Source organism: Pieris brassicae, chromosome 7 (assembly GCF_905147105.1).
Source record: "Pieris brassicae chromosome 7, ilPieBrab1.1, whole genome shotgun sequence".
Taxonomy (NCBI): Eukaryota; Metazoa; Arthropoda; class Insecta; order Lepidoptera; family Pieridae; genus Pieris; species Pieris brassicae.
Window position 1 is genome coordinate 13675982 of NC_059671.1, and position 19975 is coordinate 13695956.

At 33.3% G+C, this 19975-nt stretch overlaps 2 protein-coding genes across 5 annotated transcripts in view; one reads left to right on the forward strand and one right to left on the reverse strand.

Moving 5' to 3' along the window:
• The first annotated feature begins 259 nt into the window (after positions 1-259).
• On the forward strand, positions 260-8757 carry LOC123711688 (nucleosome assembly protein 1-like 1). 2 transcript variants are annotated; one of them, XM_045664389.1, is made up of 9 exons: positions 260-354; positions 703-831; positions 2009-2174; positions 2360-2511; positions 2781-2911; positions 4435-4595; positions 5070-5258; positions 5506-5625; positions 7746-8757. In XM_045664389.1, the coding sequence occupies exons 2-9, from the start codon at positions 710-712 to the stop codon at positions 7872-7874; spliced, it is 1170 nt and encodes a 389-aa protein (XP_045520345.1). In that variant the 5' UTR covers positions 260-354; positions 703-709; the 3' UTR covers positions 7875-8757. The 2 variants fall into 2 exon arrangements, with proteins under 2 accessions (XP_045520345.1, XP_045520346.1); XM_045664390.1 differs by lacking the exon at positions 7746-8757 and adding an exon at positions 6719-7372.
• Positions 8758-11418: 2661 nt separating this feature from the next.
• LOC123711572 (stromal interaction molecule homolog) overlaps positions 11419-19975 on the reverse strand; it is a 36756-nt gene continuing 28199 nt past the window's right edge. For all 3 annotated transcript variants that reach the window (XM_045664168.1, XM_045664166.1, XM_045664165.1), the window contains exons 10-14: positions 19367-19490; positions 18259-18321; positions 15022-15112; positions 14093-14260; positions 11419-13888 (exon numbers count right to left, since the gene is read on the reverse strand). In XM_045664168.1, the coding sequence (XP_045520124.1) occupies positions 13534-13888; positions 14093-14260; positions 15022-15112; positions 18259-18321; positions 19367-19490 (801 nt within the window). In that variant the 3' untranslated portion in view covers positions 11419-13533. The remainder of the gene's footprint in view (positions 13889-14092; positions 14261-15021; positions 15113-18258; positions 18322-19366; positions 19491-19975) is intronic.

The window sequence follows — 19975 nt, forward strand, 5'->3', positions numbered from 1 at the left end:
TGTTCATAATAAATTGTGCTAAGGACCTATATGAACAAATTATATTTTGATTTATGTTAGAAAGTAATGCCAGTATTAGTTGAGCACACTTGGTTTAATATTTTACCATTGTTTCAATTAATTCGTCTCTGAATTAATCATATTGTCCCTGTATCAAAATCAGAATTTAAAAGTTATCTGTGCAAAATAATCATAGACAAAATTCCGGATACTAAAAAATAATGTTGCTAGACTTATTTATTAGTCTAGATATCTTTGTTCATTTTCCAATTCCATTCAAAATTCATTTCAACTCGGGCGATCGACAATCACGTCGCCATCTTTCTTTTTCATACAACTCTTGTCGGCGAAAAGGTAAGGTTTATAGTTTGTGCTTATTAAATGTTGTTTTACTGTACTACTTTGAATAACTAGTGTTTAAAAGAAATGAATATTGAGATTGTTTAAGGTTTTAAAGCTAACTCTCTGTAAATGCGCTATCTTCTGTTAATCACGGTGACCATGTGGTCTGTCTCGGCAAGCCAATATCGTAACTGCGCATTACGTTTTTGTACGGAAAGTTTAACATTTCTATAAATTTAATTATTTTTGAGTAGAGAATTTACAATATTTTAAATTATAGTAATCCTTTGGTTATATTTTCTACATGCAACAAAGCCGGTAACCAACGTGGCGGGAAGTCAAATGTGTATTCTGTTTTAGATAGAGAATGGGTTCTGTAAAACAGAGTAAAAAAACTAGAAGTGGACGGACGTCTACCTCAGAAAGCGAATCAGGACAGGAAGATGGAATTGTTCGAAGTGAAGACATAATTCACTATCTCTCGAGAAGGTATGTTTTTCTAATTTTGTGTCATAGAAGTCACCACGCCGCTAGCCCTATTTATAACACATTATTCGTAATTTATATAAAAATGATGTGACTCGAAAAGTAGTTTCGAGTCACGAATTTTACGATCGAATTTTATTTTAAATTAGGCTACTATTAAGGCATTTCGACGGTTCGTAATTGTTAACCACAAATACCTCTACTAGTGTTTCAAAGTGAAATGCTCCATGTGACTATTTGCTTAAGCATGGCGTTCAAAATTATAACCAATAAAATCGACTAGTAATAATTTTCTAAAACTCATTTTACTTTTATTAAGTTTAATCATACGTCACAATTTATTTTATAAATGTTATATTTAGATCAGACATTCTATTAAGAAATGTCTGATAAATTGTGTTGTTTTTATAATTAGTTACGAGTTGGAGAATTTTCTTATAGCAGTTCAATGATCTTCAGCAGTGACTCATTTTATGCTCTATTTACCTTGAAACAGATTGAGATCTTTGTTAATATAATTCTATAGACTGAAATCACTTCCTTGTTTATTAAGGTATTTTTACAAATTTAGTACAGAAAACATTTGTTTTCTCTTCCATATAGTACATTTTATAACCATAGTAACTTAATTTTTAACAAACTTTGAAGTAAAATAATTTGACATGGCCATATTCTATTTTTGTAACTGAGTGTTGTATTAAATTATTTGATAAATATGTATAATGAAGTAATATATATATATATATAATTTTGTTTGTATAATAAACCTTGCCACAACTGGTTAAGACTGCTGGATAAAAAACATGTACTTGCCATCCAATTTGATGCCCCAATGCAAAATATGCCAACAAATTGATGGAATTACCTGTATATTTCGTTAGAAAACTGTTAAATGTACATAGCTATAAAAGTTCAACAGCTGCTATTTAATGGGGCCATGCTCTAAATAGCTTTAATTTATGTGTTTAGGTTTTCTCTAAAATTGTTTTATGACAGTACTTTCAAGACTAACTAACTTCACAAAATCTATAGATAATTTCACTTTTTTTATGTTGTAGATATTTTAAATTATATGATACATCAAATTTTTTGTATGAATAGGTTCTTACTTGGTAATAACATTTTTGAGGATCTTTTGTCAATGTTGAAGCTTTTGAAATAAAAAATAAATATTCTGTAGCGTGCACACTGAAACTCTGGCTGCGTTACCGCCCGCTGTCCGTCGGCGTATCAAGGCGTTACGCTTGCTGCAAAAAGAATTTATGGATATTGAAGCCAAGTTCTACTCTGAAGTTCACGAGCTTGAGTGCAAGTATGCCAAGATGTACCAGCCTTTATTTGATAAGGTAAATTAATTTCCTTGGAAAGCTATTAACCTAGTATATAACATAATTTGACATGATGACTTATTATCACCAAGATCTGAGTGCCGTGAGGATCTCAACATGCATCACCAACTGAAGTTAACAAAACAACTTATTTGATTATCTAGTTAATTGAGCAATCTATTGACATGCATTATATTTTCTAGAGGGCACAAGTTGTGGTGGGAGTTCATGAACCCACTGATGAGGAGTGCAACACCCCCTGGCATGATGATACTAAAGAAGAGGAATTGGCTAAAGCTGTGCAGAATGCAGCCATTGAGGACAAGGATAAGAATGAAGAGAACAAAAATGCTGAGTATGTATTAGTTAACATATAATTAAGACGGGGTAGCCATTCTTAATATAGTTATACAATTATATTGTTAATATAGGGAGCACTTTAAAACACTGAACTAATAAACAAATATGATTAAGTAATATACATTATATTTTTTATGATGACATCCTACACCATTATCTGAAAATCATGATTGATTTGTTTAACATGCATCACCAACTGAGGCTGCTCTTAAAATAAAAAATATTTTATTTTTCTGGGCTTTTCCTAACTTTAATATGTCTTAGGCCTCCAATGGACCCCAACGTCAAAGGCATCCCTGATTTCTGGTTGACAATTTTCAAAAATGTCTCAAAGTTGAGTGAAATGGTGCAAGATCAAGATGAACCAATCCTCAAGTCATTGCAAGATATAAAGGGTAAGACCATATACAATATAGCTAGACTTTATTTGATGAAAATTCTTTTTTGGAAATAAGTTATACAGGGTGTCCCAAAAGTCGACGTCAAGTCGAAATTTTCTTATAGGTAATGCCACACCAGTTATCAGAAAAATTAAAATAAAAAATTAAGTCATGTATTTTTGAAGTTATGGAAATTTTCCTTTTATTCCAGAAAATGTACACCATGTGACAGTTTTTTCATTCCTGTTGTTACAAATATTTACTTTTTGCCAATTTTTTTCTCTTACGTCATCCCGAATAGTGCTTAATATAACCTATGATCCTAAACCCTGTGCCGAACACTCCAACTTGTAGGAAAATGTCATTTTATACCGTACCAAGTTTTCAAAATTAATTTTTCGCACTAGTTCAACAGATCGTCCTGCAAAAAAATGTACTACTCCAGTTTGGCAAGCAGCTTTAAAAGTTCGCGCATTTAATAAGGATTCTAACGTGGTATAACACTTCATTATTTCTTAGATCGGCCATAAAAAAATTTTTTGTTAATCAAAGTCTGTTTTTAAAAATTTCTCTGGAATTACAAAAAATGATTCTAGTGTACCCAAAGCGTTCCTAATAACCACAGCGTGGTTTAAATAAGATGGAGAGAGACATTCCATAAAATGTGAGCGAGACAGATAGTGACGCTTATGACATACGGACGCAAATAAGTAAAATAGACAGTTTCTTTTTTATGATAAGATTTATTACTTTTTTTTATAAAAGATGTTCAAATTGCCGTCCTTCAGCTGCAATACAGGCTCGACATCTCCTTAAAAAAGATCGTGAAATGAAGCGGGCGAATCGTCCACTATTCACAAATTCTACTGCTTCCGCTATTCTCTGTCTAAGCTCTTCTACATTTTGAATCGACTTGGAATAGACTTTTTCCTTTAAAAAAAATCAAGAGGATTTAAATCGGGTGAGCGGGCGGGCCACGAGATTGTACCACCCCGCCCTATCCATCTGTCTGGATACTCCTCGTTAAGGTGGTTTCGAACTAAGCGGCTGTAATGCGCTGGACAACCATCTTGCTGGAACCACATATCTCGTAAAATAGTAAGCGGCACGTCCTCCAGCAAATTGGGCAAATGATTTTGTAAGAAATCTAAATAAATTTCAGCATTTAAAACTTCTGGTAACTCAAAAGGCCCTATGACTTTTCCGTTCAAATTTCCAGTCCACATGTTAACTTTGAAACGGTACTGTGATCTGTCTGGTCTGGAAAAAAAATTGGCAAAAAGTAAATATTTGTAACAACAGGAATGAAAAAACTGTCACATGGTGTGCATTTTCTGGAATAACAAAAAAATATCCATAACTTCAAAAATACATGACTTATTTTTTATTTTTTTTTATTTTTCTGATAACTGGTGTGGCATTACCTATGAGAAAATTTCGACTTGAAGTCGACTTTTGGGTCACCCTGTATATGGAAAATCCAGCAATCAATTCTTGGACTTATAAGAGATATTAATTAACCCACCCAATTTTTACAGTTCAAATGAATGATGACCCACTTGGCTTTACATTAGAGTTCCACTTTGCCCCCAATGACTTCTTTGAGAATGCGGTGTTGACTAAACAATACTCCATGAAGTTCAAACCAGATGATGAGAGCCCGTTGGAGTTTGAAGGCCCTGAAATTTACGCTTGCAAGGTAATTATTTTCTCAGACCTTGAAATTAATTAATATATTAAATAACTTAATTCTTATTAAAAAAATAGTATTACCCTGTTTTAAGTAAAGTCTTTGTCTCGTTTCATCACAATTTAACTGAAAGAAAACTAGTCTTGCAATAACACTCATTTAGGTTTTATTTAAATCAAACTTGATTAGAAATGAAATAGGTGAATTATCTATAATTAAAATATTGATTTCAACCTTTAGAATTTTAGACTAAGGAATGTATACATTGTTGTTACAAGTATTAAAATATATCAAATTATGGTTAAATGAATTCGTCTATACATATATGCAAAGATTTAAAATAAATGTTTTTAACAAATTAAAAATAATGGAATTTGTACGATTTTACGATTGATTCCTGACAAATTGTTCACTATATCTTGATATATATCACTACTTGAAAATAAGGCAAATAAATTATTTATAATGTAATAAATGTTATAGGGCTGTGATATTGTATGGAAAAAAGGCAAGAATGTAACGGTGAAGACCATAAAGAAGAAACAGAAGCACAAGTCCCGTGGCTCAGTCAGAACGGTCACCAAGTTGGTCCAGGCTGACTCATTCTTTAACTTCTTCTGTCCACCAGCTGTGCCCGATGACCTTAACTCCACTATTGCCTCTGACACACAGGTAATATTATTATGGCACCTATTTTGTCTTAAAAAAATTAATTTCCTGAAAGAACTGCTTGTTTTAAAGTTTTAATATAAATAGTAATTATATTAATTAATTATTAGAGTTTTTGTACTTTCCTTAAAATTTCTCCAAATGCCAGACTGTAGAATCTTTTATGTAAGATACTGTAGATTAATCAGCAATAATATCTAAAAAAAAAACTACAATTGCATATATAATAGAAAAAAATATATTGTCGCAGATGCTACTAGCGCTCGACTTTGAGGTGGGCCATTACATCCGCGAGCGAGTTGTTTCACGCGCAGTACTCCTCTATACCGGAGAAGGACTCGACGAAGATGACGAGGACTACGAGGAAGAGGTAAGCCACTGACATACAAAACAGACATAACATACACTTTTAGGGCTTGCAATTTATCTGTCTGAAGTTTGACATTAATAATGGGCATAGCCAGTCCACTTAAGAGTCCCTGCCTACTTCCTTCACTGTTACGTTTACTTATTGTCTACTTTTGGTCTGCCTCTAATAATTACATCTCAGGATTTTTGAATAAATATTATGTTCTTATAGACAAACTTTCTACAAATCTTCTCAGTAGATTTGATTCATGGCTTAGAATTTAGATATACTACAAATACTACTATTTCTCCTAATATGCATTTTATATGTATAATAAAATTATTGAAGAATACATCAAAATATAGAAATAATATTAAAAACTGAAATAATATCAAGTTGTAATAGTCTTGTCTGCCAAACTTTTCTTTTTGAACACACTACATGATATTGCTTTTTTTTTAATGTACTTGCAAATGAGAACAGCCATCTGTTAGCCATTTAGCTTGCATGTTAGTTGCTTGTAGCGTAGGCGTAATAAGAGTAGTAATGAGGACTCTTCCGCCTCACTGCTTTGCTTGGTTATAAGCATAGCATGCACATTGAGTTATATGAGCGTTGTCCAAACACTAGATTTAAGAATATACCCTTTAAATACATACATAATATACTTGCTAATACTGCAACGCTTGCAAATCTATTTAGGTGAATTTTTCTATTGAGACAATGGGACCAAGTATACTTTGACCTAATTTAGTAGAAATTGTGGTCGCTCAGTGTATTAAAAGTTTGATACTCGCCTATATTTATGTTTAAAAAAAAACTAATATTTAGCTGAAACATGAAATAGTAGTTCTTATGCTGCCTCTTCTAGATCAGTATTACTCAATCTAAGGCTACATTGAAGCACAAATAATATTGGCACGCTTTATAGAAATGTTGTAATTAATTAAAAACACGGTAAAGTTCGCAGCCCAGATTTAATCTAAAAAAAATTGGCGCAGTAGCTGTTCTTTCCGTTTACTAACAAACTAAAATCTGCCGGTCGCAATAACTGACGAACGCTTCGTAGTCCGTTAGGTCGCCGGTTCAAAACCAATGGTATATTTGGTTTCAGGAGGATTCTTATTCCGAAGAAGACTCCGGTACCGAGGAGGTTTCTGAGACGGAGGATTGATGCAAGATCTAGCGTTTTTAGCCCAGACTTAGCTCAAAGTGACTTTGAGCGTAGTCTAAGCCTTTCCGGTTACTCGTCGAACTTTGTACCAAAAACTCGCGTCGCGGTTGCAATTTCCTGCATTTTCCGAGCGTTAAATTCGTAGTGTCTTCGCTAGATAGAAATCTATGCATGGTTTATCAGAGATAAATATGTTTTAGATATGTTTACACACGGCTCTAGAACCCGAGGTGCCTTAATGCATGTTACTAAGTTACGAAACCTATATTGCATTTCTAGTTTATATTTGTCGTTTTTATTTATTTTATACATAATTGTAATGAATTTTACGAGTTTTACGTATCGCTTGTGTAATTTGAAATTTTTGTGATATTATTATTCTCTAAGGCTATTTATGTTCGCTATACCGTCATTCCAATGTGTCTTATCGAATCTCCTGTGCCAATTTTATTCATCACATGATTGTGATTTCTTGAGATATTGACAATATGTAGTTATATTTTATTTATGTATGGAGTTAGCGTAATGAGCAGCTAGTTTTATCAGTAATTGCTTATGTTCTGGCATGAACATTAAATTTGTAAGCTTTTTAAAGTGTGTTTTATTTTTTTACCTTATTTTGCATGCTCAGATGGCAAACGGATGGTTGATTTTTTAATGTTAGGAACGATACCAAATAAATCAAATGATGTCTTTTGCAATAGTATTAGGTCAACTTTTATTAAGACTGGTACATAACAATACTAACAACCATAGAAATTTAGAACATTTTCATTTTTTAAAGTTAATTCTGATAATTTTTTTCATTCTACGTGTTTACTGACCGATTTTTATTATCTGATAAGAAAGCACTGTTGCTCTTTTCACTTGGTTCAAAAACTTTTTAAATATTTGGTAGTTACTTTTACTATCCTATGCCCTAGACGTAATCAAGTGCGTAATGTGGATATAAATTGGTAAATTTAAGGAGGAAGAAGAAGATGATGACGAGAGTTCGTCTGAGGAAAGTGACGAAGAACATCCAACTCAACGCCGTCGCAATAAGAAGAATAAGCCCATTGCCGCTGAAAATCCCGCCGAGTGTAAACAGCAGTAGTATTAAAATATATGTTCTCGGTTTAATCTAAAACGCTAAGCCACGCTTAGACAATATTTAATATCTGTTTGCTTCGAGAACAATGAAAATGTCTACGTTTGAATTTTTCAGTCTCGTGTAAGACAATTTGAGCCAACAATTTCAACTTTATAACTAAGGTTTAGTTAGGAAATTATTCCCTATTCAAATTTTTGTTTACGACGTAGGTCTGTTCTAAAACCCAAAGATAACTTAGCGGCTATCGTCGGTACATGCAGCATTCTGTGTGTGCAATGTAAATATTGGTAATTAATTCACTAGATCTGTCGCAACTTTAAAATTGTAGGTACTATATGTACAAATATGATGCATACGATTTATAACAATTATTATTATCATTTCTTAATTCTATTACCACTGCCCGATTGTAGTCCCCAAACGTGAGTTGTATGAGAGCATAGTGTTAAGAGTATGCATGACTAAAAATCATTTATTTTAAAGGTTTTATGTACTGCGCGTCACTTGCTCCAACATTCCTATGCATATTGTATATATTATATTAGCAGTATCATCAGTATATCCGCCTCTCATTGAATGCTGTTCTATAAATTCAAGGTGCTTTGCAATTATCCTGCCCATTGAGTTAGCACCAACCAATGTAGCCATTATTATTTTTACACAAATATTGAAGATGATTGGGGTTGAAATGTGATAACGTGCTGTGTTTTGTTAACAGCGTTTAAATTTAACTGTCTGTAAGACTGTATAGTGTAAATGCGATCAATGTGTGCCCCGATTTAGGTAAACCGTCACTTGTTACGAAAGCTATGTATGCATGCTGCGTACAACTGTCAGCTGATAGAATATTTGTACACAACATTTTTAAATAAATTTACTTTTAACAGAACTGTCTTTAATTTCCCATAGGTTCAATTTATAATAGCGCAGAGTCGAAGCGTCGAATTCTTCACAACTAAAGCGAATGCGCGAGATTACGTGCGCACTCTTACGTGTAGTAATGGGCATGAAGTTAACTTCACCCCTGAATGCCAAATTGTGAGATGCTTAAAATTTTACAACTGCAAGCAATCGCTCTAAAATATCTCCAACGTTGCCTTTCTTGTTCAATTTGTGACTGGGCCAAGAAGTTCACAGTGGAACAGTTTTTTAAACCATTCTTAAATTAATCCATTTCAACATACAATCTTTGTGCTGTCGACTTGATTCGTGAGACTAGGTAATCACCCAAGTGTTGAATGACACGGAAAGCAGTAAATGGCATCCTTTGTTTGTGAATAAATCATCCAGCGCCTGTCAAGCTTTTCACCGTTAACTATATTATTATAATGATATACACTGAATCGCCAATCGTCCATTATTTACGGGAAATAAATCCACTTTAACCCGGATTGGACCATTCAATACAATCTCAATGCGATCTACATCAGTAATTGTCATGGGCCACAAACCGGGGTCATTTTGAGGATTCAGATTTTCCATTCCAGCAGCTATGGATCTACGTAGATTTTCTTTTAACTGCTTACTTTTGTTTGTTTCCTTTTTGAACCTGAATCAAATTTTCTACCGGCATCACGATCACGCGAGATCATTTAAATATAAATCTTGTTTTGTTTCGCCAGAAATAAAATTTTAAGTATCACAAAGTTGAGTATTGACTTCAAATACTATAATTCACACTTTTCCAGCTCACTCAATACTTTAAATACTATAAGAACGCCCCGACTTCCGAGTGCTTTGCGTTAAAAAAACGATCTCCAAGTGTTTCGAGGCGCGATATTCAAATACTACACGATTAATTTTTAAATTATGTTTTGAGTGAATGAATTAGTTAATTAATATTATTTTTGGTAAATAAAAATAATATTAATTAACTAATTAAGGATCAATTTCAAAAGTTTTTAATTTAAAATCTACAAAAGCGAGGCCTTGTTCGCCACCCTATAAGGGCGCCGCTGTGATCGAGTTTTGTGGAGATGAGATGTTGGACCGAGTTGTGTCTATGTGATTTGTGCTGAGTAGACCGATTAAAAAGAAAACGACCTTGAACCCGATACTCCTTATAACTGAAGCTAAAAGTGTTAATTGTAATGTTAAAAGGAATCAATCTAAATTAAATACTGTACGGTAATTCGTATCTTTTGTGCTTGCACTTGATGGAGAGACGACATATCCCTCTGACATATATATAAAATAGCCACACAGAACCTAGTTGATGTATGATTTGGGAAAACCGTTGTTTACAAAGGGACATCATTTTGGATTTTAATTTCAGCAGTATTTTAGATCCTGCTGATCTTTCCCACCTACCCAGAGTACAAATTGGGGTAACTAAAAAAAGCACTCAGCCTCCAAGTCCTCCAATAGTACATTGCCAGATTAGGCGAGAAATTGGCCCGCCTCCCTTGGCGGACTCGAACTTTTTGGTTTATTGCCAAAGCTGTCCGAAAGAATTTCTGTCTGCTCTCCAATCCACCTCTGCACAGGGAGGATGTCTCGCTGGCACATCACGAAGGAGGTTGATCTTCTGAGCTGTCTCATTGCGTCGGTCTCAACTTTGAATGATGAAGAGAAGGCACCTTCGGCAACGATCGTCGTCACGCTGGGTCCCACAAGGCTTTGTCCTATCCCCGACTCTGTTTCTACTATATATCAATTATATCTGTCTCCGTGTGTATAATGGGACACTAAAAAATATGCACCTATTGTATACACCTAAAGTTAAAACCAGTTACAGAGGGAACAGCTTTATGGTTAGGGCGGCCAGTAGGTTTAAAAGTTTAACTTGTGATATTGACCGATTCGCCTCAAGTGCAGTGTCGGCAAGGAGAGCTATGACATCTGAGATCCTCAGTGGAATAAATAGTGAATCATCAGTTTTCATAAGAGTATAAGTTATACTAAACTGTTAAGTGTTACTTAACTATTTTTTACTTAGTTTATTACTTTCTTTGATATATATTTATATAGTTTAATTTAATCATTTTATTGTTACCAATCCAGTTAATATTATTAGTACTTAACTATATTATTTGATGGCGTAAAAAGAAAATTATATTTAGTAAGTACGTTAGTAATAAGCTGTAAATCATTCTCAATAAATAAAATAAAATATAGTGCAACTTATATATTCATTGCTATGCGGACGATACCACTGAAGATATTTTTTACACTGGACATGAAGGTATTTCTCGGGCAGTTGTCAATCAGTATTGGAACAAAATTATATTTTAAGTCGAAACTCTGCTACATGAAATCCAATATGCTGCATGAAATAGGGTCCAATGACTGAAGGTCAACTTTAACCCTAAGAACACAAGTTTGCGCATTTTTCACTTTAAACACACCTTTGTCGCTACATCTCTTCGAACACACTCTCCTTAAAATCTTAGCTAGCATCAGAATACTAGGCTTTGACATTAATCTAACTAAATTATCCTCTAAGAAGTTTGGTGTGCTAAGCTAGGCGAGACGGTAGTCGGTACTTCACTTTGTAATAAAAAATACATATTTACCGAATCATATAATGGAAATAAAACAAAGACCAAACATTTTCAGTACCAATTTATTATCTTTTTAAAAGAAGTAACAACTTATCACGATTGTCTTTTTCAGATCTCGATAAAACTATTGCAAATATTCAGCTAGGTTAAAATTAACACATGGCAACTCTGCATTTTGTGACAATTTGCGGCAACTGAAAACGAGGTTTGGCTTAGAATTTAAAGTTAAGTACAATGTCATTTGTGTCATGTAAATTTTATGAATTATTAACGGATAAAAACCACAAACACCAATAATTCTGATTAACGTATAACAATAAAATTCAGTTGTCAATAGAATAAAATTTTTCAAAATACACAAAATAGACGCATACAAATTTAATAAGGGTAAGTTCCAGAGAAGACAATAAGCGCGAACTAGGACTTCTGTATCTCAAAATCAAATAAGTTTTTCTCATACGGGAATCATACTAAGCGCTCGATTCTGAAGCTTAACCTTAGTTCCAGGAATAGTAACTCAAGCCATTCGGTTTTCAGTCTACGAGTCCATTTAGCACCAAAATACTTAAAATTAATCTACTCAGCTACCGGGCAATATCGCTATCAAACTAATAAAACAAGGGAATGATGCGATACTATTGAAATGATATAGGGAATATGCATAATTAATATATTGCATATATTCATGACGCAGCCATTTTGTATCAAAGTTCTCAAATTTTTGGATGTTCTCTATGGATAGATTAACGATTATCTAGTCGTTAATCTCTTGACTCCTCTGTTAGACTTGTACATTACATCCCACGCAAAATGCATTTCATTTTGAAAGCGGCAGTAATAAAATTGGATATTATAAATACATTTTTTATAAATATAATTTCATCTTTAATTAATGCATATTCCCTATAAAAGTTTGAATGTCACAGCCCTTAATCGCCATGAAATACAAACTATAACGCGAGGGTTGCCGTCCTTAGGTTGACCTTGGCGTATTCTAAAAGCGGTTTTGTACAGCGCTAACGGTAATTATGGATTAGACAGCAGCCCTAAACACAACCTTATTTACAACGTTTGCAATAACATAAGATCTCACTATGGATTTCTATTGAGGAACGCTTTGTCCTCAACGTATTTATTGCTACTAAATTAATTTACTTATATTAAATCTATTATAATATAATATAATAAGGAAACAAGCTAGGCCCGTAACAGATAATTATTGAAAACAGTTACGTAAAAAGTCAATTCGAAGTGATTCGATATAATTGCGTTTCTAGGTGATATTTGGAACAAGACGCTAAGTCTTACTTCCGAATGTCAAAATCTATATTATTGATGTACGGCAGTCAGTAACCGCTAAGTCGTGTTTCGGAAACCTCCCCTAGTTATCAACTTCATTTTCGAGTAGCTTAAGAGCTTGTTATGCGTTTAACATATGCGATTAATAATAATTGATGTGAAACATCTATAGGACGACTTGGCGGTTCATGGAGGCAGCATCCAATTGAATAACACAAATTACAGATTTTAAATAACATCATCCTTTTATGAGATTTTTATTTTATTTCATATTTATTTCCTATAATGTTTTTTTTATATGTACATAATATATTAGATGTGTCACATCTACAGGGCTTAGCTTAAATTGTTTTAACATAGTATTGCTATAATAAATATACAAAATGGGGCAAACATTCCAACTAACGACAACGAGTCCACACAAAAGGTTTCAAATGGAATACAAATAAAACTAAGAAGTGCTTAGGAATAAAAAAGAAACTTGCAAAAATATCTAAAAATGTTCTTTAAAAATCAAAACAACAAATTAAAATTGCACTAAAAGTACATTGTTAAAATCCCGACCAAGTATTTGGAAGTCTCAGTTGGAACTAATCAAAGTAGAACTGAGACTGTAAAGTGTACCTTAAGACATTCACGAGTTCGAATTAATACTGAATCAGTTCTATAAAGCTCCGTAGTTCCCCAGATCATCCGACTCAGTCACAGTCGTCCGTTCTAATGCTTCCTAAGGCAACTACAAAATCATAGATTCAAATAAAGCCTCGCCTACACGAAACCCTTAAGACTTCTTAACAATTATGAACCGTGTTTGGCAATAAAACTGGGCAAAATCTAACAGGATACAAACCTAGCCAAGGTCACGCGGGCGTCTTGGATTTCTTACCGAAGGGCAGGTTGATACGACGCTTGCGGGGTTTTGGAACTCCATCTTCCTCCATAAGAGACGAATCTGTGGACTCTTCTTCTTGGGGCGTATTGGGCTCTTGTTCTGCTTCTGGGACAGGCTTTTGTCTGGTAAAAGGTCTAGGTGGAGCTCTGGGTTCTTCTGGATTGTACGGGACTATGTCAGTGCTGCGCGAGCGTACTATTTGGCCGGTAAAGGGGCGCCGCGGAGGGGGTAGAGGTGCGCCGATGCTGCGCATGGAGGCACGAAGTTGTGGCTGGGATTGTGAGTGTACGGCGCGAGTTAGGTCTTCACCAGTCCAGTTAACACTAGGAAAATGTATATTTAAATCAAGCTAAAATATTAATATTTTGAAACCACATCTTGATTCGTGTGATACAAAACTCAATTATACGATTTGAAATGAGACAATATTCTAACAAATAAAAAATACAATGAGTTGTTTATTCGAAAAATATTAAAATATTTATTATGTTACACAGAATCTTATTAGTCAAGAAATCACAACTCACTTGTCACCACCCAACACAAACTGAACTGGATCTCTTCGTCTCTCATCCGGGCTCTTTCTGACATCATTATACGAATTCCTCTTCTCATCTGCTAATCTCCTATCTTCTCGTCTTTCTTCAATGCGGCCTTCACGAGCCTCTTGCGCTAAACGTTCTTCTAGTTGCAGTCTGTGAATAAAAATGACGTTAGGATTATTCAAGTCAAATACAGTACACCTTCATTTCTCTTTCTTTGTTCTGACACGAGCAAGTTTTGTCTCTCGCAATATTCTAAGATTCACTAGGACCAGTAAATGAGCTAATATTGTTAAATTTTAATATTAAGTAGTTTATGATACCGTTGCTTAATGAGTTCTTTAATAATTCCGCATTTTATGACAATGCTATTATTTAATCCCACATACATAATCCTAAAAGAATTAACAAAACGTTTAAAATATTCAGTATAATTTAACATTTATAGAAATAGGGCGCCTGTTAGGAAAATATAATAGTGTCGTGGGATTGACCTTGGACCATCTGAACATTATTTTCTCATTATCATCTCTTCATTATATGTTTGCTTAGAGCAGTTTTTAAATTAATATTTATTAGAATTACGTCATTATTATTTTGGCCTTCCAATTCAATAAGAATTGCACTACGTTTTTATAGGTCTAGCCCTTAGAGTTATGTATATATTTCATGATCATTTGTCAATCTAATAGGCAAGTACGTGAACAGCCTCCTATGCCAGACCGCCGTCAACTTTTTGGCTTAAAGGCAAGCGCCTTGATGTTTTCCTTCACCTTACGAGTGAATGTTAAATGCACACATAGTTCGAATCTACGACCTCAGGAATGAGAGTCGCACGTTGAAGCCACTAGGCCAATACTGCTCGATAATAAGCCTTATAAATATCACTTATCAATTCATTAAAGATATGTTACCTGGCTTCGGCGAGCCTCAAATCGAGAGGATAATGAGGTGTGTCGGCTTCGCTTCCAGACGAATCCTCTTTCCATCCGAAGGTTTCTGACACTAAATATATTAAATAAATTAAATACTTCATAAATATCCTTTGTAACGAGTTAGTTTTGATTCCGTTTTGAAATAGGCGTTCATCTAAATATTATTACAATTTTAATTTTTTAAAACATGCATTTCTATACTATTGACGACTGTTACAACGAGTCCTAGTATTACAATTTAACAATAAGTATAAACAAAAGTTTACTAATTTTAATATAATTTACTAAAAGCATGTATGAAAGAACCTAGAGAAAAGCAGAAAGAATAGAAAACAGAAACGGCAATAATTACCTTACAGCGTTACAGTTAGCAATTTTGAGATAGAAATTCAAAATTTCCAATTTATTTAAAACTTTATACGCATAATATATCTCAATTCATAACTGATTGACGGGTGGATTACCCGACAGAGAAATTACAGTGGTTGGTAACAAAATAAACTGGTAATTGGTTTTTTTTTGTATTTTAAATATCTTGAATCAAATATTACAGCTACGTTGACTATAGGCGATGGAACGTGTAATAAAAATACATATTAACAAACGTAACAAAGCGAGCCAATTAATCATATTTCATAATAACCTCGGTCGTATTGTCGTTTCATAAACAAAATGCAAAAAATCTTACCTTCATTCAACGCTGTCAAAGCAACTAAGGGAATAAGGGTAATTGGCAAATAAAACAAATCACAATCGTCAAAAGCTTTCAAACGTGCGAGTCGAAATTTTTATATTGAGGACAAGAAACAAGCAATTTGGGTGTGGGTGATGGGATCTGAGATATGGCTGGTTTAGGGTAACTTCAGACAAAGCGCTAAGTATGACTTCAGTACGTTATGATATAGGTTTGATATACGGCAGTCATAATACGCGCTAACTCCGAATCTAGTCTTCAGACTTTTAAAGCATCAATTAACCGAGGTTATTACGACGTATTATTTCAATTAATCCGTACATAAAGCGTTAGCTGACTTATAGGCGCAGAAACCTCTGATACCATCGGATCATATTTATTGCCATTAATTTTTTTCTCGAAGTTAGATCTCTGTTATAAATATTAAATTAGCTAAGAACTAAGCACAAGGACAGTCACGATTCATAAACGACCTGGATATGATTTTATATGATTTTTCGACAGATAAAACATAAACAAAATACAACAGATGTAAACACAAATTCATCACACGCCTCTCGCTGATGAGTGCTTTATATATAGCATTAGTAGAGTTATAATATATTCGCATTTATATCAGTTAAAGCCTTTATTTATCTTTACAAAAAAGAAAATTATTTGATCTTTACTCTGTGTAATACGTAAATCAAAGACTAAAATATAAACTGTTTTGCGGCATGCGCGGACATGAAACATACAAAGCTACAGTACTATGTCAAACGACGTACGCCTTTAACGACTCTATAGAAAGTGAATACATTTACATATGTTCTGTATAATTTGACAGTTGACAGTGACATTCCACACTACGACAGTGATGTTTGATCTTCCACACAAGTGAGGTGATAGCGAATGAAGCAAGCAAGAACGGACTATGCAACAAGAGTTCATGCAAATAAAAAAACCAACACCCAAAGATCTTAATCATACATGCCTTTAATAAATCACCCTGAAAGCTTCCCTTCGATTGTGATACATTTATAAAAAAATATTTATTCATAAAATACACAAAATCATCTGTATGACTATCATAATTTAAGAACATTAAAAAATCTAAAATAAATAAAAGCATTAAGGCCTGTTCTATGACTCGAATCGGTAACTATTAACAATAACTAAGTAACACATTTATATAGTTGAAGGCTCTATTTGACCACTTTACGTTACGTACGTTATATTTTCCGACGAGTATTAAGCCAAAATTAAAGAATTACGAGCACAGTTTTTTCTTTTAAATACCTTTTTAAGGCTTCTTCTGAGCTAGTTGTAAGTGTAGTGAGGAACTTGTGTGTATTAAAAAATTACATAGTCATATGCAAACATTGAGCATATTATGGTGATTACTAAAAACGTATTATTATTATCCTTTATCATATAAAAAATATAATTTAAAATGTTCTTCTGTAAACCTAAATATTTTCAAATTAAGTTTCAAAAGATACTGTCTTTTCAATTCTTACGCAGGAATTTGAGCCTCTTATCATAAAGTGATTATTTGTAAGAGCGTTTTCGGCTTACACCATACTCGACTATTAATAATATTAAGTACACTTCCTGCATAATGGCATCGGAAGGGAGTATTGTGAAAACATTCTATTGGCCTTAAGGGCCTCACCTACTAAGCATCCGTTGCAGGAAATAAAACCGAATTTTAGTATGTGAAACTTGAGCAGCGTTCCGTGGAGGTATTTGGAACTAAAGGTAAGTACGAACATACATAGTTGAAATTCGTGTTTTAAGAACACTAATTGTATGGTTAAAAAGGAATTCAAAAACTAATATAAATTTATTAACATAATTTATATACTAAAAATTATTATTGTAATTAAATTATTTTTTTAAAGTTCAGCACGGGCTGTTTGGTGAAGGGAGCCCAGAAATCTCACTATTACAACTTAATAATATTTTAGAGCTTTTACACTATAACGACAGCAGTTACCGCGTTTCAGCAGACAGCTTGCGTCATCTATGATTTAGTATTGGTACTAATAGACTAACAAAAAAATCCTACATTCTATGTTTAGCAGACGTTATAAAAGTAAAAAAGCTACCTTGTGACAAATTTGTAAATATAAAAAAAAAAATTTTTCGACAATTATTACATATATTTAAAATTTCCCAACTAATTTTTCAAAACCTTAATTTGCGGATACTTCCAAAATATATACCTTCAAAAATTTTAAAAAAATTACATTTTTGTCCCGTTGGGTAATTTATATACATATAAAGCTGCTCTAATATCGCATCGGTATCAAAGATTGGCATGAAAAAACATGTACATGTACCCACCTGGGGCGCTATTTTTCATACTAGTAAAACGCAGATTTTTAAGACCCGCATTCAGACCCGAACGCAAACATTATATGTTCGAGATTTAGATGGCTCAGGATGAGATGACATACGAGTTAGAATACGGGCCTTATAGTTCCGAACTCGTGTTCTAGGTGTTTAATCAAATCCTTACAAAACCTCATCAGCCTTACCTGAGCCGCATAACGAAGTGTCATCGGCTGCACTTAAGTCGTCTTGGGAACTATTAACGCGACCTGAAAATACATACAACATAGTGTCAGCGATAAAAGAAATTTATCAAAAACTATAACCACTCCAAGGGTCATGTCATCTAACATTATGTAACTTAACTAACATATATATATTTTAGTTAATAATTCAAAAACGCAAACACAATGTAAATAATCATCGCAAACTTGAAGCCAATATGAGCTATTTAGGTTTTACCACACTCATAAAGTTGTATTTTGACATTCTCGCATCCGATAATGTCCAATAACATAAGTGTCACTTAGATTTACGAACTCTTCAATAATGTTATTTTAGTTATAAGCTCATGTTTTAAACAATTAATTCCAGTTGTTACGCAGCTTCAAAGTGTTTCATATAATATACATATGACTGAAATATAGTATGGTTCATACAGCCGCCACCAAATTTAGTTCACTTGCTTACACCTCAATGTATTATTAATTATATATTATATTATTGATATTATTACCAATTCTAATAACATTCATACATATAAAAACAAATACAACGAAAATCAGTGGCACCACAACCATTTTTTTTTAGGTTTGGGCCTCAGATTTCTGTATCTGTTTTATGATCATTTGTCAATCAAATAGAAAAGTAGGTGATGAGCCTTCTGTGCCTGATACACGCCGTAAATAGCAAAATAGTTTCCACACAATGTTTTCCTTCACCGTTTAAACAAATGTTAAATGCGCACATAGAAAGAACGCACATTTATTTTGGCCGGGGATCGAGACTACAGCCCCAGGGATTATTAAGGCATGTATGATTAAGTAATTTTGTAAAAAAAATATTTACTGCCAGGAGTTTATTGTAATAATTTGTAAATTAGTGTAAAGCAAGCGTATTGTAAACTAGATTCTAAATACTAGTGAATACTATGTTCAAACAAAGTATAAAAGATATTAATACTAAATTCATGAAAATTCATTTATTTTAAATCTCGTCTGTCAAAAAACATGAATTTGAAATTGGGGCTCCAATTATAGTTTGGACTATTTGTTACCATGGTTACCATTATGTTTATATGGAAATAAAAAATACCTCTGTTAGGTTGTCGTCCATTGGCAGTGCGGTACAATGCGCTTTCTAAGTACTGGAGCCCGTTGTTGTTGATAATGTTGAAGCCACACAATCGTTCAATTTGCTTCCAACGATGCATTCTTTCCTATAAATCATGGATTTTTTTTGATCTATGTATGTTTCATACAAAAATGGTATCTTTAACCGAGGTACTTTACACTTAAGTTTTTAAACTACTCAGTTACTATTATATCAATCATATATGTAATTAAAATATGGGGTAAATTATAATAAATTAATAGAAGCACTATGTATGTACAATTTTTTAACACCGACTAATATAATCTACCAAGAATACAAAATTATGACGATTAAACAACTATATGCTTATAGCACCTGTCTCTTAATTAAAAAAAAAATTAAATAACTTTCTCCATAGTATCTTATCATTAAAAAAATCAAACACAACTACACGCAATACTCGTCGAGCGAGTTTAGTGAGCGAAGCCGCGTACAAATTATTTGAAGAAGTCTATAAAGTATGAGGGTGGGCAATAATTTAACCAATTACGGTTTAAAATTCGTAATATTAGCGCGTTTAACCAATTCAAAAGGGCATTACATATCAGA